The sequence below is a fragment of the Phaseolus vulgaris genome, chromosome 9, assembly GCF_051622355.1.
Source record: "Phaseolus vulgaris cultivar YP4 chromosome 9, ASM5162235v1, whole genome shotgun sequence".
Taxonomy (NCBI): Eukaryota; Viridiplantae; Streptophyta; class Magnoliopsida; order Fabales; family Fabaceae; genus Phaseolus; species Phaseolus vulgaris.
In genome coordinates this window covers 38,136,875-38,160,031 of record NC_143506.1, presented here as the reverse complement: position 1 = coordinate 38,160,031, position 23,157 = coordinate 38,136,875, and the positions used below count along the sequence as shown (strand labels likewise).

At 30.2% G+C, this 23,157-nt stretch overlaps 1 protein-coding gene and 1 pseudogene across 2 annotated transcripts; one reads left to right on the top strand and one right to left on the bottom strand.

Annotated features, from left to right (window-relative positions):
* Positions 1-7,790: 7,790 nt before the first annotated feature.
* LOC150025304 (uncharacterized) lies at positions 7,791-15,265 on the bottom strand. Its single transcript, XM_090295878.1, has 6 exons — positions 15,104-15,265; positions 11,433-11,594; positions 10,835-11,326; positions 10,333-10,488; positions 9,781-10,229; positions 7,791-8,650 (listed from the first exon to the last, which is right to left on the bottom strand). Exons 2-6 carry the CDS (start codon positions 11,539-11,541, stop codon positions 8,033-8,035), a joined length of 1,824 nt encoding a protein of 607 aa, XP_090152004.1. The 5' UTR covers positions 11,542-11,594; positions 15,104-15,265; the 3' UTR covers positions 7,791-8,032.
* Positions 15,266-16,492: 1,227 nt separating this feature from the next.
* Positions 16,493-20,613, top strand: LOC137833045 (uncharacterized; annotated as a pseudogene). Its single transcript, XR_016515768.1, has 7 exons — positions 16,493-16,586; positions 17,732-17,769; positions 17,859-17,942; positions 18,849-19,208; positions 19,327-19,434; positions 19,564-19,629; positions 20,536-20,613. The product of XR_016515768.1 is annotated as an uncharacterized LOC137833045 (transcript).
* Positions 20,614-23,157: the final 2,544 nt, after the last annotated feature.

Sequence of the window (23,157 nt, the reverse complement as noted above, 5' to 3'; positions counted from 1 at the left end):
ATATATTAAAATTTATGAAAATTATATTTATTATATTTATATATATTTTTATATAAATATGTATGTTTTATTGATATTATAATTTTATTTTATTATTTTCATTATTTATAATTATTTGTTGTTATTAATAGTATAACTAAATATTTTTAAAATTATTAAATAAATTTATGTAATTTTTAATTTTATATATTTTATTTTTAATAAAATGCATCCAGAAGTATATTAGGATAAAATGTAAGAATCCTAAATTAAATATGCACAAATCTCTTTATTTGTGTATAGAATGAAAAAAAAACCTTCAATCCTCTCCCCTCCACTCTTCCACTTTGAGAATCACTTAAACAAATAAAAGATAAAAGAAGTACTCTTCCTCCCTCTCTCCTCAATACATATACATGAAAACAAGTGATATTCACCTTTTCTTAAATAATAAAAGAGTTTGCTGTATTTATAAGTGAAAATAAATAAATATAAATGATGTTAAATACCAGTCTTTTAAAATGTTTTGATGCAGATATTATTATGTGTGTTTTTTTTTTATATAAAAGGATATTATTTTATTTTAAAAAGTTATTTCAATGAATCGATTGGTAAACATTTAAAAAAAAAGTATATAAAACTTTAAAAAGTATGTTTATAAAATATGCTGAAAATTTAGTAGTAGATTTACTAGCAAACAACCGCGTGCACAAAAAGGGTCAAGACCATAATCGCTTTCGTCGTCTTTATCTTTGCCGGTTAAAATATGTGAAGAAAGAATTGACTAGTCCATTAAACTAAATTTTACCACGAGAGAGAGAAAAAAACTGTGAAATATTTTTTTATTTGAAAAAATGTGAGATCATGAGTACTATGAAATTTACCTAAAAAGAATATAAGAAATAAGTGCATGAATGGGGTGATAATAATTCAAATTTATTACTCTTCCCACTCTCCCTACTCTCATCTGTCCAATGATTGTACTACAACTCTAGTTTCTAACACCTTATTCTTTTTTTTATTTGGAATAAACAATTAAATTAAATCAACCTTAATACAAATAACAAAAGATAAAATTTCTTTTCTACCTTCATATCTAAAACTCAACACTAATAATTGAATAATAAAATAATGCACCAATATTAAATTGAGTACATACATACTAAAAGTTTAAGACACTCTTCAGAGAACGAGAAATTTACTGACGGTATCTTTGAATTGATCAAAGACCAAACTTTGAGTTGTGCTAGAGAAAATACTTCAATATGATTAATCACTCTTCCTTTAAACAAACAATTATTCTTGTGTTTCCAAATTTCACTGACCAAAACTATCCAAATATTACCCATAATAAGATTAACTGAATTAGGTGCATCCAAAAATTTGAAATGTTTAAAATGTGACTCAATTAGTCACTGATCTGCCGGCAAATAATATAGCCAATCTTTAGCTACATCTTGGAGTGAAAAAGGGAATGCTTTAAGCTTGATGTGCTCCTCTGTGACCTCAGCTGGCCTCATGGTGGTGCACACTGTGTGAAACTCCTTAAGATGTTTATGCGGGTCTTCACCTAAAAGGCCATGAAATTTAGGCAGCAAGTGTATCAAACCAGATTTAAGCTCACATTGCTCATTTGGGTATTGGATACACATAGTTTGGAAGGAAACATCTGGAGCAGCAAGTTCTCTGAGGGTCCGTTCGTCCATAATTCCAGAGTTAGGACTTCCGACAGTAGTTGGTGATGAACTAGAAGACGAGGTTGTACTAAACATGTAATTCAATTGAATATTCTATTAGACCTCTCAGAGCAAAATCTTTTTATTTTATTTTAAAAAAGAAACAACCCAAGTCAACTCCCAGGAAAGAGAGGTGAGTCACAAGTGGACAAACTTAGAAACCAAGTCTTTCCTAGCCAGAGTCTTCCCTTAATTGTTTTCAATATATTAAAAAATCAAAGAGTAGCAACTGAAGTGTCTACCCTAAATGCAAGATCCTATAAAATAAAATAAAAAAACTAATGCAAATGCTACACTTAATGCTTTAAAAAAAAGTTAGAGAAAAAAAAAATTATGTTAAAATAAATAAAGAAATAAATAAAATATAGAAAATAAAAACAGTAAACAAAAACAAAAATAGAAATAAATAAAGATGACAAAACAAAATAAAAGAAATAACTAAAAACAGAAAAGATATAAAATAAAGGCAAAATAAGATAAAGATAAAAGATATAAAGGAATAAAATAAAAACAAAAAATAAAGATAAAAGATATAAAGAAAGAAAATAAAACAAATCAAAACAAAATAAAGATAAAAGATATATAGAAAGAAAATAAAAACAAATCAAAATAAAATAAAGGTAAGAGATATCCTAAATATTAGATTTTTTTATTTTTTTATTTTTTTTCATTTTTTTATTGCTATAATAAATAAATAAAAACTAAAAGGAAGAAAACACAGGTTAAATATGGAGAAAAAAAATTAGGAAAAAAAATTATTCAAATAAGAAAGAAAAACCTGATAACCAAAATCAAATTGGATTCCCCGGCAACGGCGCCAAATTTGATAGCTGTCGTTTTGCTGTCAAATTAATATGATTCTAGCGTAGACTTGTCTAACACTAGAGAGATGATAGTATAATTGTGGACAAATGTCCCCAAGTCGTCTCCCAACGAATCCAATAGTAAAATTAGCTGATTAGGGTTTAAAATCTATCTGCAAGCAATAAAAGTTAGCAATAACAATAAAGATAAAAAGGGGGTTTGAAATAGCTGTGCAGAAAATATAAAAGAGATTAAAATAGCAAATAAAAAGCGGTTGATCCCAAGTTCTTCCACCATTGAATTCTTCACAGGTTCTCTAAAGATTAATCATTTCTCAATCCTCCAACAGAGCTAAACCAGATTGAACATGCGCCTATCTGATTCAACTGAAACTCACCAGTAAAGCATGCGTCTACTGGTTTAATCCATTCTCACTTTGTTCCATGCGTATACTCCATGGGAATGCTTACCTCCTTTCTCTTGAATCATGCGCCCAAAAAATTAATTAGAACAATGCGAACTAACTAAGAAACCAAAGTTTAAGATAAGGAAGACTCTCAATCATGCGTTCAAGTACAACCTCTCACAAAAGCTAGTTTTTCAGGAGATTAGACTATTAAAACAACTGCTATAGATAATTAAAAATCAAAACTTTTATTGAACAAAACCTCAGAACTCAATGGGAAATTACAAAGGAATCAACCAAAAAGGTTTAGCCTTCCATGCGGAGGCAAAACAAAAGAATTACTAAGAAGAAAATAAACTAAGAAAACCCTATGAAGCTCCCTTTTCTCTCCTTGATATTTTATAGGCTTGTGTCCTTTTATAGGCTTTTCTGCTCCAAGGATCTTAGGAAAATATTGCAGTTTAGATTTTGTAAACAGTTTCCACTTTCCATAATTATTTTTATTTTGCAGAAGATTTGCTTCCAATTCTGTTTCTGGAATCTTGTAGCTTTTATTTTCTCTTTCTTCTCCTGAGAATATTTTTTCTGTTTTGGTTCAAGAAGCAACTTGGACTTTTGCATATTTTGCCCATTCACAAAGGTAGATGCTTCCTCTGGATAATTTACTCTAAAAAGACAAAATTAACAATAATAATATTTAAGGCTCAAATAAACCCAATTATAAGAATATTAATTAAAACAATGGATTTATTTATTATTATAGTCCAATAATCTATGAATAAGGCTAGTGAGTGTGAATAAATATATGCTCATCACTGACAAAAAAATTAATCATGAAAAACTCAGTTTCATTATCACTTCTTATTATTTGTATTGTTATCTCAAACTGTGTTTGAACAAAAATAACAAAATGTTCCAAAACCTTAACAACTTCATATTTTTGTTTCAAAAGAAAAATCGATGTGTACCTCAAATAATCATCAACTATGGTCAAGAAATATTTATGACCATGAATTGATGGTATTGAGTATGATCCCCAAATATCTACATGAATCAAATCAAAACATTTTTTTGATTTAGATGTACTAATAGGAAAAAAAAGTCTTTTTTGCTTTGAGAAATGACAAACATCACAAACAAAAGATTTGTTATATTTAACATAAGGAAATTTATTCTTGATAACATCAATACATTTATTTGAAATATGACCTAATCGAAAATGTCAAAGGGTTTCTAGATCACTAGCACTGACATTAACAATATTGATGATGTGTGTAGATTCAAGGGGTTTAATTTGAAATTTCTGGTAAGATGGGATCCTGAGTATATAAAGTCTATCTTGCATATTAGCATAACCAATTATTTTCAAGCAGTTTTTGTCTTAAATGTGACAACCATTAGAATCAAAGGTAAGAACACAAGATAGTCTATCAATCAATTTTGTTACTGAAAGAAGATTAAAAGTGAAACAAGGAATATACAAAACATTGTTTATGACATGATTTTGATTGAGAAAAACACTTCCAGAATAATTGGCAATGACTTGATTTCCATTTGGTAATTTGACATAAATAGGATCAATTTGATGATACGAAGTGAAGAAAGTTAAGGATGAACAAATGTGATCAGTAGCACCACTATCAATAATCCAAGAACTAAAAGAAGAAATAAAGTTATTACCATTTTGTGTTGTCATGTTAGAAGGAATAACAGAGACTTGACTAGAAACATTGTCACTGGATTTGACCTGTTGTAAAAGAGTTAACAATGTTTGATACTGCTCAAGAGTAAAACCAATTTGTTGAGACTCCACTTCTGACTTTGAACTTTCATGATTCTGCTCATTATTGTTAAAATTTTTATTGTGAAATGCTGCATTACTCTGATGATGGTTCTGATTTTTAAATTTGAAATGAGGTGGAAAACCAAGCTTTTTATAGCATGTATCAATGGTATGCCCTGTCTTTCCACAATAACTGCAAATTTTGGAAGTATATCCTCCTTCATAGCTTCCTCTTCCATATCCACCACCCATGCCATAGGTCGTAGCATTGTTATTATAACCTCCTTTGCTAGTAGCAATCATTGCCTTGGATTGATCACCAAAAACTTGTCTCTCTTGTTGTGTAATGAGAGAGTAAACTCTATTCAAGGATGAATTATCTAATTAACTAACACGGTAAGGTGAACAAAGATCTTGTGAGAAACAACTTCACCCATAGATAAATGTAGCAACCAGAACTCTAATCAGAGCGCTCTGACACCATATTACAAAATAGAACAAAGATGAATAAAAGAGAACAAAAAGAGTAAAAGGAAGGTAAAAGATATGAGAATGAATATCTCTCTATTATTGTTATTGAAATCAAAACAAATGGTCTGAATATATACAAGTAGTACATTCATTCTAGAATCAATAATTAAATACTAGAATCATGACACATGTTGGAGATCCCACATCGACTAGAGATTAGAGCCTTTCATTGTATATAAGTGGGTGCAAACCTCAACCTTATGAACCGGTTTTATGGGGTTGAGTTAGGCTTAAAGTCCACTTTGTAACATGGTATCAGAGCCATTTTCGAGCCTATCCTAGCGAGTATTTGTTGGGCCTATCGTGCCACCCGCTATCGGGCCGCTATCGGACCACCCATAATATATAGTCCCACGCACGAGTTGGCAGTCTCGGCGTGAGGGGGTGTGTTGGAGATCTCACATTGACTAGAGATTAGAGCCTTTCATTGTATATAAGTGGGTGCAATCCTCAACCTCATGAGCCGGTTTTATGGGGTTGAGTTAGGCTTAAAGTCCACTTTGTAATATGGTATCAGAGCCATTTCAAGCCTATCCTAGCGAGTATTTGTTGGGCTTATCAGACCGCTATCGGACCACCCATAATATATAGTCTCACGCACGAGTTGGCAGTCTCGGCGTGAGGGGGGTATGTTGGAGATCCCACATCGACTAGAGATTAGAGCCTTTCATTGTATATAAGTGGGTGCAAACCTCAACCTCATGAACCGGTTTTATGGGGTTGAGTTAGGCTTAAAGTCCACTTTGTAATAACACACAAAGACAAAATAAAGGTAATTCACCTCTGTAAAGATAAACAACTGATAATTAGAAAAGACACTCAATTATTCTCCTCTATAAAGAGAAACAACTAATAATTAGAAAATACATCCTATTAGTATTAGGATCTTTCTATAACTCACTCTAGTATCCGTATTCTTTAATATATCATTATCTTATATTGACAAACTTCATTACTTTTGTAGTAAAAAGCGAACAAAAATATTATTGAGCTCAATTATTGTATAATGTTGGAAACATTCTGCACTGGATAGGACTCGAAACAAAGTCCCCACCAATTAATATTCCAAGTAAACCTCCAACAGCTAGGATTCGAACTCAAGTCTTTCCAGTGATTCAGGGAAGCATTAACTACTAGACCAGACAAATTCTTTTGCCATATTATCGTTTTTATTATAGTTATTATTAATATAATTTATACATATTAATATAATTATTATTATTAATAATAAAATAAATTATACTCATATTATTAAATTATTATTAACATATTATTAAATTATTATTAACATTATAATTAATGTTATAATTAATATTATAATTAACATTATAATTAATATTATAATTAATATTATAATTAATATTATTATAAATATTATTATTAATATTATTAGTATTAATATTAATATTTAATAAATTTAATATTATTATCATCAATTTAATAAATTTAATTTAACTAATTTATATCATAATTTCAAAAATAAAATAGTTATGACAATATATAAATAAAATAAATTTAAAATAAATAATATTTAAAATAAACAAATATTTTATATAACATTTAAATAATTTAAATATATATTTTATTTTACTCAATTAATTTTAAATCAAACGCTTATTTAATTTAATAAATCTAATTTAATTAATTTATATTCAAAATTGATAAATTAAATAATTTATTATAAAATTAAAGAAATAATTCTAAAATAAATATAATAAAGAATTAAATATTAAAATATTTATTATACATTAAAAATATTTAAATTTTAAAATTCTAAACATGCGTGAGCTATAGCAGACGCATATGCGTGGGTTCTGTGGGCAAACCAAAACAGACGAATATGCATGGGCCGCGGCCGACGCAAATTTTTTTTTTAAAACAAAAAATTAAATCAATATATGCGTCCGTTTTGCGTCCAATGTAAATCTTGCGTGGGCTTTTACTCATTTTGGCTGACGAGAGTAGCGTCCGCAAATGACCCACGCAAAAATTTGGAAGCTAAATCAAGTTTTTCTTGTAGTGCAATTATTTAGTTTCTAAATTACCAATTATGTTTTTTAGTTTTTACATAATCTTATTAAATTTTAATATTCTTATTTGTATAGAGTATTTCAATTACCATTAAAAACACAAATTATTACCAAATAAAATTAATCCTAAAAATAATTTTTGCAAACATCGATTAAAAAATAACTACTTCAATTCAACTAAAAACATGAATGACATTATTCTTTGAAAAATAGTTTCGATGACAATTGTCATGAAAACTTAGCAAATATCATGCAAATAGTTTTGGTGTACATTGATGGATAAATAATATCAAAGTCTACCTAAAGTAATTACATTATTGTACACGGAAGCAATGATGAGAATTAAAAAAAGAATGAGGTTTTTTTATATATAAATAAAGAAAAAAAATGATTGCAAGAATAAGGGTGATAGATAAAGTAGATATTGAAATCCAATTGGAAGATGCTCTGAGAGAGGAAAGGATTATACTACTCTTAAAGGATTATAATCCCTCTTAAAATTAAACATCTTTTTAGTGTTTGATCTCAGTAAAAAAGAACTAATCAAAATATATATGTTAAGATCACATTGATACATATCCAAACTCACCAAAAATGGTAATTATTAAAATTACATTAAATGAAAATTTCATCTTACACGTTCAAATTACATCAAAACCATGGTGGACAAATCTAACACCTAAAACCTTCTGACCAGAGTCCAAATTAGCATAAATTTCCTAATACCTCCTGGTCTGGTCCTTCCATAAGTCATACCACCTCCTTAGTCGTAAATCATACATTTACTTGGCCTAAATAGTTTCCTCCAATAGAAGATTGAATTGATTATATCTAACCATAGTGAATATTGTAGACGTATATACAGAAATAATGGTAGCATTGCAACTATTGAAACTAAATCTGGAACCAGCTTCGAATCATAGGTGTATGTTATGTAAAAGGAACTGCCAAATGCTACCATCATAAATGTTATGGAGAGGAATAAAGTTATAAGTCCAGATATTAACTTAAAAGGTAATGATTTGTAAAAGTCATACTGTGCATAACGTGAGATGAGAATAGACAAAAATATTAATATTGCAATTGAAGATGAGATGAAAGCCGCTGCATCTGATATTGCAAATATCAGAAATGATGTTTGGTCCATGTATTTTGGTCTTTTTGTTTGATCATCAATACCACCTGGTATGTTAATTGCAGCGGAGAACACTGCTGTAGTAATAACAGTTGACATAAGCATACAAAATTCAGCAGTCTGTTTAATCCATTTTTCTCCTTCTTTCCTCAATCCTTCATGTTCTTTTGTAAATAATTCCTGAGCAGTTTGGAGATCAGAGTTTTTCATTATTATGAATGATGTAGGCATTATCTTCTTCACCTCCTGTCACATATATATGTTGAAGAGTTAAATATCAATAGTTATAAGTTTATATGTTATAAGAAATAACTTTTTCTTAAATATTATAACTTAATACAAAATAATCAATGATTTCGTATCAAAATCATATCTTAAATTACAGTTTAATGACAACGTAGTCTTATAAAGCTTAACTCAGCAACTGTAATTGTCATATTTTCTAAGTACTCAAATCTTAAAAGAATTGTTTGATTCCATTTACTTCAACCCTTCACCAAATACACTGCTCAAACACACTAGGTCTCCAATCCAGATTCAATTTGTGTCAAAACTCAAGGATGTCTTAGAATAAAAAATCTAACTATCTATCTATTTTTTTTAATCAACAAAATAAATAGATAAATAAAAATATTGTAAAGATACCTCAACCCTTATACAAATCAAGACACCTTTCTCTCTAAACTCCTTATACAAACAAAATCACATGAAACAGAAAAACAAAACAGACAATAGTATAACAACCCTAATAAAGTCTCATCCCACATAAAAAAGCACCTAACATTTTCTAACAGATTTCATGCATATCAGTGACTCAAGACACCAATTAGAATACGAAAAACTTACCTTGCGGGTTTTGGAATTAACCCATGACCAAACCACCAATTGCGCCAGAGTAAAAATTTCAATATGATCTATTCTGCCACTTTTAAAAATTTTCTTATTCCTATGTTTTCATAACTCACCTACAACTGCTACTCACACACAAACCCAAATTTGATTAACATTTTTGTTCACCCCACTAAGCTTAAAATTTGAAAAATGCATTTTTGGCTCCCAATGATCTGTCGATGTCACCTCATCCATTCGTAACACTTAGATCACACAAGTCAGGCAAGTCTAGAAGTACAAAAAAGGAAGGGACGTAATTTCCTCTTCCTCCCGCACAAACAACAAATATTGCTAGTCATACTTATCCCTATTCTCACCAAATTGGCTTTATATGCTAAATTATCCTCCAAAACCCTCCATGCTGTGAATAGGGTTGAATCTACCTATCTATTGAAATACACTAGTGTTGGGGTGAGCAAGTTCAGAGAATAATTCCATCTGAAAAAGTAATGCATGCAAAACTTATGCAGTATAAGATTGGTTACCTCAAACCATGTTATCTCGAGGCACATTTGTAAGGCTGCTCCAGAAACTATATCAAGTTGATGTGATTTGGCTAACAATGCAGCCAAATGCAATATAGTTGCATTTCTTATATTTGACGGAGAAGGTGAAGGATTGCTTTCATCCACGAGTAATGTTACTATAAGATCCTTTTGGAATCCTATCTCGTGTATTAGGTCGAAGATGCTAGCATGGCGAAATAAAACTGCTGTGTGAATTATACTATGATTTTTGTTGTCAACTTCCCATATCAAAGTAGGACAAGCACTAATAAGCTCTGATAAGAATCCAAAGTTACCAACTGATGCTGCATCAAATAAAGCCTGGTAAGGATCACTTATGATTTGAATTGCTTCCGATAACCTTTTGCGTCTAAGAATCGTTTGCCAGAGATATTTAACCAATTGAAAAGTCACAACTTTTTTCATGCCTGCAACTTAAAAAATCTATTACTTGCAATGAAACACGCTTGAAAGCTCCATAAGTCAAAGCCACTCAAACTTTTTGTATATTTGGTGAATGTAAGAATTTACCAGGGTTGATCGTGATGGGATCTGTAATCTCTGGACAATGAGAACAAGAATGCAAATCGTCTTTATTTAGAGCCAATAGATGCAAAGCTGTTTCTTCATTTTGATCACGTGCCCAAGCTAGGTCTTCCCACTCTCTTGCCACTTCTAAGGCCAGCCCTAAAATGTATTTCGATAAATATTTTATGTACTTTACTGAATGCTATATACGTCCTAAAACATTTTCTTAAGATATTTGTCATTAAAATAACTATAAAGTTATTTGTAAGAGTAAATAAATTAAAAGTAATATAATCTTTGAAATTTTATAGTTTGTAACCAACTTTAATAGTGAACTGTGTTATATAAATGTATGCCTAAACAATTCTTATAATTTAGTGCTATGATTATCTTTATTCTAAGATTGAGTGAATGTTATAAAGTTCATAATATTTAATAAATTTGACACAATAGTAAAGAACATCAACAATATAGTAAAACTGAGTTAAAAATGATAAATGCTTACTATGGTTGTTAGTTTTTATACAAAAGAAAAACAAGGATCTCCTGTCACGATCTTCGAATTCTTGTCTGTTACTTTGGTTATATAGAAACCATGCCATTTCACATTTTCCTTGCATCACAGCAAACTGAATAGGGATGTGTCCACCTCCACCTCTGATTGTTGGCAAGGGTTGCAAGTATGGCAAGGATGAGTATTTTTCTATCAATAAGTTAGCAATACGCATGTTTCCGGATGCAACAGCAAAGCAGAAGGCAGTGTTGCCCATGTGGTCTTGCAATGAAAGGTCTTGAACTTGGAGCATGGGTAGCAGCTCTTCCACAAAAGAAGAATGGTTTGAACCTGCAGCAACATGGAGCAGTGTACTCCAACTACTTGTTATTGCAGCATGTTTCAGTCTCGCATCGTCTTTTTCTAAGATCCCCTTAGCTGCTGTCCAATTGCCTTTTAGAGCATACTTGTAAAGGGGCACGCAAAATTCATGAAATAGGTTCTCTGAAACAAAGATAATATCTAATAGTCAGAAACCCTTCCACTGTATCATTTTTAGTATTACACTGCTTATATTGTTGATCAATGAAGAAATATAAATAACTTTTACCATTTGTTTCCTGTAGAAAGCAAAGGTCAGGAGCATTAAACTCATGATCTACATTGGATGTCGATGCATGCTCGGAGAGTTGAGATGTTGGAGTTGGAGAGTCTGGCATTTCCTTCTCTAACTAGATAATGTGAAACAGGATTTCCCTTCTATGTTCGCAAACTGCATTCACAAAATAATCATACACATATTCAATTCAATGTAAATAAGAAGAAAGAAAAATAATTAACTAGACCTAGAATAAAATAAAAAATTAACTATACATTTTATTATTATTAGCGTCGTTGTTGGGAAATAGTTTTAATTTTGAATACGAATTCCTAAATACTATGAATGTTTTTATTTGTTTTGTTTTATTTATTTATTTTATATTTGTTTTAAATTTTGTATTTTATAAATATTTATTATTTAATTGCTACTTACTCCTTATGTTAATCCTTGAGTGAGTTGTCTTATATGATATTAAGAGGGCAAATATTTATGATATTAAGGTGACTTTTAATGTTTTTGAGGTTTTGCAATCTTTTTAATAAACTGAAAGATTGTCTAAGAATAGATGCTTCAAAGGAAACCTTTAGAACTAAAAAGAAGTTGCACCCTTAAAGATGTTAGAGAAATTATTTGTACTTGAATTTGTCAAAGAAAAACTCACTGCCAAATTTTGTGTTATTTTCTGGAATTTAAGGAGAGATGAAACAAAATGATATATTATGAATAAATATGTCACTTAGCTTAAGTTCAATTAAGTACCGTCAGTGAGTTTCTCATTCTCTGAATGGTGTCTTGAACCTTTGGTATGTATGTACTCGATTTAATACTGATGTGTTATTTGTTTTTTTTCTTCAGTTATAGCTATTAGTATTGGAAAGGAAGTAGAGGATTAATCTGTGAATGTTAGATACAATGGTGGAAATGAACTTTTATCTTTTGTTTTATGTACAAGGGTTGGATCACCCCTTAAGTGAACCGATTTATTTAATAGTTTATTGCCGATAAAAAAAAAGTTCAATTAAGTTAAATAGAAGGTGTGAGACATAAGCCACCAAAGGAAAGAAATCCTATAGCTATGAAACTTCTTTTCTTGTTGTCCATACTTGAAATAGTCACAATGAGTAGTTAATTCTTTCATTTGGGATTGAGAATAATTTGTTCAAACTCTTATATATTGAGATGATATTTATCTATAATATTCCGTTCTTGATTGATGATTAATATTATCATTTTATTCTTAAAGTTTGGAATTATTTATTATTTTGATCTTAAATTCGAGTCAAAATTATTTCTAAGTATCTGTTATATATTAAAAATAAAATTAAAATGTTAATTGTTTTTATAAAACCTTTCTATAATGGTAAAGAGTTATAACGAGGTTAAAAATGACAAGCACTCTGATGTTTTTTTATACGAGGATGTCATTTTATTTTAAAAGCTATTTCAGTGAGTAGATTGGTAAACATTTAAAAAAAATATAAAACTTTAAAAAGTATGTTAATAAAATATGCTGAAAATTTAGTAGAAAATTTATGAAATAGTAAATTTAGTACGAAACAAACGCGTGTTCAGAAAGGAGTTTGAGAAAACAAAAATAAATACTTTGCAGGTTAAAAAAAGTGAAGAAAGAGGAATTGAGTAGGGTTGGTACAAAGTTAATGTATAATTGTCCTTTCAGACACTTTTACTGTCAATGGGGAAAATGTCATTTTCAAATAGAACATAGGATAGCTAATAAGACAAGAAACTGAATTTTACCGCAAGAGAGAAAAAAGTTGTGAAATATTTATTTTTACTTAAAAAATAGACTATTTTTTCAACAAAAGTTCTTGTATTATTAGGTAATTTATAATTAATCTCAAATAATAATAATTATTTATCATCACATAAAAAAATATTATTAAAAAAAATTAAAATAATTATTATTATTTATTGTTATATAAAAAAAATTATTAAAAAAATTAAAATAATAATAATCATCTATCATCATATAAAAAATATTAAATATAATTAAGATTACTGTAAAATTTACTAAAAAGAATATAAGAAATGGGTACGTGAATGAGGTCATTTGCGTTTGTTTCCATTTGTTTCCACTGATTTCAGTGCATTGGCGAGCAAAGAAAGGTGTTGAAACACATTTTTTCATCTTCACGGGTGCCCAAAGATTTGTCAAGAAAGCCACGTAGATGATGTGAATTGACCATATTACCCTTGATATTATAAAATTATTTAATAATATTAATAATAATAATAATAAATATAATTATTTATAACAAAGGATTATATAATAATAGTATTAAATATAAAAAATAACAATAAAAATAAAAATAAAAATAAATTACATATTTAATAATAATTAAAATAAATTTATTAAATAATAATATTAACAAAAATAAAAATAAAAGTTAATTTTAGTTTTGATTTGATTTGTGAAAATATTTTTTTTAAAAAGGGTAAATTTGTAAACTTACATTTTATACAATTTAAAAAAAATAAAAATCTCCTAACAACCATCCTATTATACACAAACTTCAATAAACTTTTCTCACAAATCCACTCTAATATACCCTAATTCAAACAACCTTACTTTCTTTACACTTTTCTCTCAAATCACTCTAAATCCACTCCCTCAAATCCTCTCCTCAATCCAAACACACCCTTAAAAACAAATCAATTATTATCGAATAATCATTTTGATCAGCTTTTGCTCAATGATTGTACTACAAATCCTATGGTTTCTAACATGTGACTTAAATTTCAACCTAATGAGAACTTATCTTAAAAATGAACTTTTAATTGGATTTTTTTTCTCTCAAATCACCATAGTTTTTTTTAATTTAAAAGTCATATATACAAGTAAGTGACAGTATTTTAAATTTATACTAAATTTATGCTTAAAAAATATACTTCTTGACTTCTAAATAAAAAAATATAAAATTATGTTACATATTATTATTTCAACGTGAAAACAATAAAATTAATTAAAAGCTGTATTTGAAAACATACTTTCATAAAGTCATCCTTTTAAGTATGACATACTCATTTACTTTTTATAAAAAATAAAATATCAGAATAAATTTTAAACTAAAAAAGTGTATCATTTTGGTGCTTTAGCCAAACTTTTCCTCCTCACCATCTAAACAAAATTTAAGGAGGGAGGGAAACTAACAGGAGAAAATATTTTGAAAGAAAAATATTAAAAAATTGTTGGATGCCCAGAACAAAAGAAGTACAGAGAGATTTTTTTTAAAGTATTAACTTACATATTAATTTAATAAATAAATTTATATCTAACTCAATCTTAAAAAAAAAATTATAAAATAAAATATATATTTTATTTATATGTTATAATTTAATTATATATATAGATGATCTAAGACTTTCAACTTATTATAACCTTCTTTAAGAAGAAGTATTTTAGTTTTATATTTTTTTTAATAGATGATACAAGTTTTAGGTTCGAACATGATATTTAAAAAGAAAAAAACTACTAACTTAACAGTAAAATATAGACACGATGATAATATATATATATATATATATATATATATATATATATATATATATAACTAGACTATTTTATACAGTCTAAAATAGTAGTAAGTAGTGTAATGCATCATCTAAACCATAATGGAACGAAAGTGGAAACAGCAGAATGAAGAGGAAGAAATAGAAACCTGAATAAGAAGAAGAAGAAGATGATGGTGGTGGTGGCTTTGGCAGCGAAAGTATTCTTTTTTGTATTCATTGTTTACTGCATGGCTATGGCTATATATGGCTTTGGCAACTATTGCACTTTCCAGCTAATGAACCCCTCAACGTGCTTGCTTTTAGAGGCTATTTATTATATAGTACAAGAGCAAGTCTTATAGTAAAACGGACGTCAAAATGAAATTCAAAGCAGAAAATAATTCCAAGATATTTTTAGATTCAATAATTTATAATTAATATCCTTATGAAAACAAGTAAATGAATATTTTTAAAATTATAATTAATTTATGAATTAATTAGTTTATACAAATTTCAATAAATTCTTCTAAAATTAAAATTCATAACATTGTTCATTTTTAATAAGTATTCTAAAATGTGTATTCAATAACATAAACTTGAACTTAAAAGAAAGACCTTATTCTTGAGCTCGGGACATTTGTGTTTAATTTTAAATATAGAAAAAAAATAACATAAGAAAATTTTTAAAACTATAGTTGAATTAATACATAAATGCGACAAAATAAATGTATTTAAATTTAAATATGTCCATAGTTAAATTAATACATATTAAATGATACAAAATAAATGTATTTCAATTTAAATATGTCCAGTAACATTTTAGATTTAAATTAATATAATTTTACTGTTAAAATTCTTATTTAAATATAATTTTTAAGACTGTAGTATATGTATTACAAGAAAATTATTAAATATAAATTAATTTTAGAGATAAAAAATAATTAGTTATTATTTTAATTAAATTAAATAATATTTTAGAAATCAAAAAAATTATTAATATCTAAATTAAATTTTATTATTAACAAATAATTTTAAATTAATCTCTAATTAGTTATTAAAATTTTAATTATCACTTTTAAAATCTAAATATTTAACAATTAAAATATTAAAGTCGTCACCTTTATGATTCAGTTTAATTTTTTTTAGTTAACATAAAATGAAAAAAAAATTAAAATAAATTGGATTAAAAATATGTTGTGAGATAATTAACTATGAAAAAATAAAAATAAGTAAAGTTGCATATATATTTAGTGTTTAGTTTGATATTTTATTGATTAAGTTTTTTTTTATCAGCAATCAATTATACAAAAAGGTATGAGCAACTTAACTGCATAACACCTTTCAAACATCTAAGAAACAAAGTTGCTCCTGACAAAAACTTCCTCTGACATCCCCACTAAAGAAAATACACAAACCAAAGGAGTGAGACACCAATCAGAAAAAGAAAAACTAACTGAGGGAAACTTAGACGTGAGTCAAGCTCAAACCTTCAACTGAGCCAAAGAAAAGATTTCAGAAAAGTCCAGAATTCCCTCATTAAAAACTATCTTATTTCTATGACGCCAGATTTCACTGACTATCGCTTCCACATATTACCCAAGCCAAGATTTACCGACTCCGAAGCATTACACAACCTGAACTGCAAAAAGTGTGAGAAAACATGAAAAGGAACAACCGTCGTAATGCCTATCCACGCATAACAAAGGTTCCACGTCAACCACGATATCCTACAATCAAAAAACAAATGAAAATATTCATCCTCTTTTTCCCCGCAAAAATTGTACAAGCCGTTTTTTACCGCAACCCTGTGCCTGAGTAAATTAACCTTGGTTGTAATCTTATTTCCCAGCACTCTCCACACGATCAACTGGGTTGAGGGCAAAGCCTTAATCCTCTAAAAGAAATTAAACATCCACTACAAAAAAACGTGTATATAGTGGCGGTTATAATATGGCGGTTATTAAAAACCGCCACAATTTACTCTATAATACGACATTTTCGTAAGCGCCATAATCTTCATTCGAAATGTGACATTTAGAACCCTCACAATTTACCTTCAAAATAAAATTTCTTCCGCTTTTTGTTCCCTCCATAACCTTAATCTTTTCCAAAGTTTTCATTTTTCCCTCTTCGATACTTTTGAAAATGTACCTCTTTCACTCAACCTCTAAAAACCTTCACTCCTACACTGATCCTTTTTCAGTCTTCACATTCTTCTAAACCATCTCAACCCCATTTCGTAAACCCTTTCACCCTCACCGTAATCCTTCCCTTCTCAGTCCCATTTCGTAAACCCTTTCCTCTCACCCTCACCGCAATCGTAAACCCTTCCTCTCACCCTCACCACAAACGTTCCCCAGTTGTATTTCGTAAACCCTCACTCACCGCCCCATTTCGTTATCTCAAATTTCAGACATAAACTGAGAGAGATAACATTGCATCTTTGCAGTGGCGCGCCCAATGGCTCTGGGAATCTCCAATATTCTGCACTGCCCCAAATTGAGTTTCTCTCATAACAATCTCCGTCCCAAAATTTCAACCTCTCTCAGGTCATCCATTTTCTCTCTCTCTCTCTCTCTCTCTCTCTATATATATATATATCCATTTGCAAGAATCGAAGAACGAATTTAGTTTTCGTTCGAATTAATTTGTTTTTCGCATACCACACGTTTCTTATGTTATCTTCGTGGACCTCGTTTCTAGGGTTAATAAAATGTAATTCAGTGTCGATTTTCAGGTTTATCCAGACAACAACATGGAGTGAAAGATTATCTGTGTTGCTGCATTTGTGACAGGGAGCTTTAATTCCGATGGTGACTTTAATCCTTATGAGGTAAAAAGTAAAATCTAATCTGTAATTAGTTCACACTTTGAAATTTGAAGTTGTTTGAATTGTATCTTAGTTTCTGTGATGTGATGTAGGTGCTAGGTGTAAGCCATATTGAGAAATTTGACATGGTCAAGGCAACTAATCGGAAAAAGGGCGTAACTATTTTAAGGGTTGTTGTAGGTTTTATTTTACTATTTGTATTTTATTATAATATCTAAACTGGATTTGAGAATAGTGGTTTGAGTTGCATATAGTTAGTTGTGTTGTTTAACAACATTATAGCTTTTGAATTTGAATGTTAGATTTTAGGAACACGTGGATATGGTAGAAAGGTCATCAAATGATCTTTCTAGCCACTGTGCTTGGTACTGGAATCTTAGGTTATTGGTTTCAAAAGCTTTTCCCTCCTGGAATCTATTTGGAAGCATATTGCAACCATTCGTTGTAGCAACGATGATGCCATGCTATTTATAATCCTTCCCTCTTCAAATTAGTTGCTTAATTGCATTTATTCTGTTGCAGAAATGTTGGTGATGGAGTAGTGGGCAATGCTTAAGTGAAGTAATTCATCTTCTGATGCCTGTGGACAAAACCAATGGTCATTTGGCTACATGTTGATTACAGTTTCTGTCACTGCATGTAATAAATTGGTGTCGCTGTGATTAATTAAGGAAATGTTAGATTTTAGAATGTTCTCCAATTTATGGCTTTTCAATTTTGTTATATCAATTGGTACATGAGGTTTTTAAGTGAATGAAGTCCACTAAAAAATACTCTAGCCTTAAACAACAGAGGAAGGTCCTAAAATTTGTTTAAAATCTACCATCAAATAGAGTCAAACAATTCTGTTGTTTATCTCCAGAACTGGGTGCTCTCATATGCAGACTAGCTTTATTTATTTTTTCCTAAATTCCGAGGTAATTTTCTTCTGACTTGATAAAATGCAAAAGGTGAAAACATCCTAATCAGCTTTATAATGGTGAATTGGCCATGAAAACACACATATTCATGCATTCATACTGTGAAATTGTGTTTACATGCAACATTTTATAATTTTATAATTTTATAATGCAGCATTTTGATTCTGGCAAGGTCTGATCAATTTCAAAGTCAATGAGTTCAACAACCTCATGCAAGGTAGTGAGTCTTTCCTTAGCTTTCAACAAAGTTGGTTGTTTTCCAAAGAGAGTAATTTGCATGAAGGTTGTGACCAATGGAACCATGTTAGTCCCAAAAGCACCACACACATGCGCCTGGTCCAAAATTTCAGTTGCTCTAAAATTGCTACTTGCTATAGCTCCATGTTCAAAGGTGCAAAAGAGAAGCAACAACATGGTGAAAGTTCATCTTCTGGGTGGCTATACTCAGAACCAAATGCCCATAGTGATAGCCTGAATGAGTCAGCAACACAAGATTTAGTCTTGAGAAAGCGATCTTTTATGGTATTAATCATTGCTTTCTTAATCACATCTTAGCTTCTTTTTATACATTTATTTAGCATTAGTCCATAAGAAGTACATGAAATTAATTAGAATGGAAGAATGATTTTGGTGTTTATAGGGAGAGACCATGCAAGCTGCCAATGCCAAGAAGCCATGCACAACTACAAGTAAAGCAACAAAACCAAAGTCAAGCCCACCCAAGGATCCTCAAAATGTTGCTGCCAAGGTTTGCTTAATTACTTCAAACCTAAGTTAAATTTGTCTGTCGCATATATGTTCCATGCTTTGATTGCAAATTAAGAAAAATTAAATATAAGCTCAATGCTGATAGAATGTTTGTACGAGTGTATCACAGAACATAAGAGAGAGAATAAGTGAGCGGCTTAAGACACTCTAAGAACTGGTCCCTAACGGCTCCAAGGTAGATTTTTCAAACTAGTTTGAAATGCTGCATACTTTTGCATTTCCTTTGCAACAATATATAGGATTATGATTTAATTCCATTGATGAATTATTATTGTTATGATGAATGATAGTTAATGAACATAAGATTTCTCTATTACTATTATAATACTAACAATAATTAATATTTATTTTATAATTTTAATTCCAATTCTTTGCTATATTTTAAAGTATTTTTCAAAGATTATTTTTTAAAGTGACTAATTTATCCTTTAAATTTTTTTTTTTTATTTGTTTGAATTTACTCCGTATAACAAATTTGTTTGCAGGTCCACTGGCCTTTGAAAACGAGGAATACAATGGGAGCTTACCTAATTTGAAATTGAAATCACAATCATGAACAAAGGTTGAGTATGCATACATGTCTAGACACTTACCTGTTACCTGAATTAGATATATTAATATATAACACTGATTTCATTTGCTATGTAGTTATTCCATCTACAAATTTCTTTGTTGCAAGCTTCACTTTCCTCTTATTTTAAATAATTAATTTGTCACATGTTATTTTTTCTTTCTCTCTTTTCTAATTGTTGTTGTTTATATAATTTGAATAAGCTTTGTTTAACTTAAGTTATGATGGATGAACTAATGAATTAATTAGGTTGTGAAGAGTACTGGAGGGTGATGTGTCGGGTGATGTGTCAGTAGAAGTGCTTAGTGAGTTTGGTGCAACCAGTGAATACGGTCGTAAACCTTCCATCCCAATTAGTGAACAATAATCTGTTGAATATGCCATGCCAGGAGGGTATGGGCTTCTATGCAAACTCCTTAATTCATGCACACTCCTTGGATATATAATATTCTTTTCATTTATTTTTTAAAATTTGAAAATTAACTCTAAACATATTTTAATTAATTTCAGGCACCGGATGATGGAAGTTGTACTTCATCACTGAACCAGAATATTATTGGATCAAGTGGAGGCAACAAGACAAATTAGAATTAGGACTATGACATTAGTTGTAATATATTCAAATAAAATTTACATTTTGACAATTTAATTTAATTGTTTTTTGGATTAGTTTGACATTATAAACTTTGTTATCTTAATGAATGAATAAAATCATTTCTTATTATTATATTTATCAATTTTAATTATATTATGAGGTATAATTTTATTATAAAATTAATTTATCTTATAATTTAATTATATTATGAAATTTAATTGCGTACTGAAATTTAATTATAATATAAAATTAAATAATATTATGAAATCAAATTATAAAACGAAATTAAATTAATTATTATAAATATTAAAATTTAAATTAAATTTATATTATATCGTATTAAGTGGCGGTTAAAACTGCCACTATTTACGTTAGAATTGGTGTACCTAGTTTTAAAATTACGACATTTATAACTGACGTCAATTACACGCTTAAAACCGCCACTTTATACAATGCATAATATGGCGTCTGCTACAACAGTTTTTAATTGACCGCCACATTAAACTTTGTGGCGGCAAGAATTCTGGCGGTATGCGGTACCGCCACAGACGTATAATGCGGCGGTTAAAAACGTCAGTTTTTACGAAAATAACCGCCGCATTATACACGTTTTTTTGTAGTGATCCCAGACCAGTCCTTTCCTCGACCACCTCTTAGAATCCTATAAGCCGAACTAACTGAGTACCCGTGACTTAAGTCTTCTATTCAAATCCACCTGTCAGCTTTCTCCAAGATAGGACACAAGTTGTGCACTTCCTCAAGGAGCTTCTCTAGTTGTACCTGCTCCCAATCAAAAAGGTTTCTTCTCCACCCCAAAGACCACTCCCACCCAAAGTTTGCCCGGGAACCACAACTATCCAGCGACACTTCTTTCTCGGTGATTAAAGAAAAAAGCCTTGGGAAATTAGACTTCAAAGCATCATTACCAGTCCACCGGTATTCCCAAAACCTAATAGACTTTCCATTACCAATCTTCCATTTTAAACAATCTCCGAAATTTTTGCCCCACTTCTCAAGCTGCCAGATCCTTTTCAAATCTTTCCACCAGAGGGAGACATAAGAACCACCTTTGTCCTCTTTCAAATTCCTTAAGCCACCATATTTAGATTCTAGAACCTCCTCCCACAAACCCCTTTCATTAGACCCCCAACTGCCAAATCCACTTACTGAGCAAAGTCAAATTGAAATCCTTGACATTGATCACACCGAGTCCTCCCTCTCCCTTCGTCTCACAAAACATTTTCCAAGAGACCCAATCATCTTCCTCCCTTTGGAACCCCTCCCCCAAAGAAAGTTCCTCTGAATACTCTCAATCTCCTTCATCATTCCTGCAGGCAACCTAAACATCGACATATAGAATAAGGGAATAAACGAAAGAACATACTTGATAAGACAAATCCTTCCAGCCATAGACAAATTCCTAGCTTTCCATCTCACCAGTCTGTATTTGATTTTATCCAACACACCATCCCAAAAAACTTCCCTCTTGTGACAACCTCCAATTGAAAAACCCAAATATTTAAAAGGAACTTTCATAGTATCACAATTAAGAATTGTTGCAAAACCCCGAATGGAAAACGCATCGACCCTACTCCACCAATTCTGATTTTCAAAAAATTCACCTTCAAACCCGAAGCAAACTCAAAGCAATATAACATTGCCTTAACATTGAACACACTTTTAGAATTCGCATGACAAAATAAAAGAGTTGCGTATTGCAGCATATTAACTCTAACCTTCTTACTTCCTACCTCCAAACTGTCGATCATTCCCAATGACTCGGCATTCCTATAAACTATTGCCAGACCTTCCTCCACAATCAGAAACAAGAAAGGTGTGAGAGGATCACCCTACCTCAAACCCTTCAACGGGGAAAATTCCTTTGTTGGACTTCCGTTAACAAGAACTGATATCGACGCGGATTCAAGACAACATCTAATCTAAAGGGTCCACTTATCACAAAAAACAAGCCTTCCTAATATGTAGTAAATAAAATCCCACTTCACTGAATCATAGGTTTTCTCGTAATCAACCTTGAAGAAAACGCAGCCCTTCTGCGCTCTCTTAGCCTCCTCACGCACCTCGTTGGCAACAAGAACACTGTTCATTTAACCCCGAACTTCGAGAAAAGCTGACTGTCTTGAATCGGTATCTTGCTTAACACCTTTTTCAACCTTAGGGAAAGAAGTTTAGAAACAATCTTGTACAAACAGCCAATCAGAGAGATAAGTATGAAATCCCTAAGCGACTGGAGTTATCATACTTAGGAATCAAACAAATAAAGGAAGCATTTGATCCCCTAGGCCAAGAACTGGAGCAAGCAAAATCCTCTACAACCGAAAAAATATCCTTCTTAATCACCTCCCAACTATGTTTAATGAAACTGAAATTAAAACCATCCGGGTCTGGACTCTTCGAACTGTCACAACTCCAAATCGCGTTCTTAACCTCCTCTTCAAAAAAAGGACCAACCAACTTCTCATTATCAGATTCAGAAATAGAGTTAAAACGAATGTTATCCGACCTAACCTGAGGCC

Coding starts and splice junctions, on each gene's coding strand:
- LOC150025304 (XM_090295878.1), bottom strand. CDS start 11,541: ATGCCAGACTCTCCAACTCCAACATCTCAACTCTCCGAGCATGCATCG. Junction 11,327..11,432: donor CTTTCTACAGGAAACAAATG/GTAAAAGTTATT, acceptor TCTTTGTTTCAG/AGAACCTATTTCATGAATTT. Junction 8,651..9,780: donor TCGAGATAACATGGTTTGAG/GTAACCAATCTT, acceptor TATATGTGACAG/GAGGTGAAGAAGATAATGCC.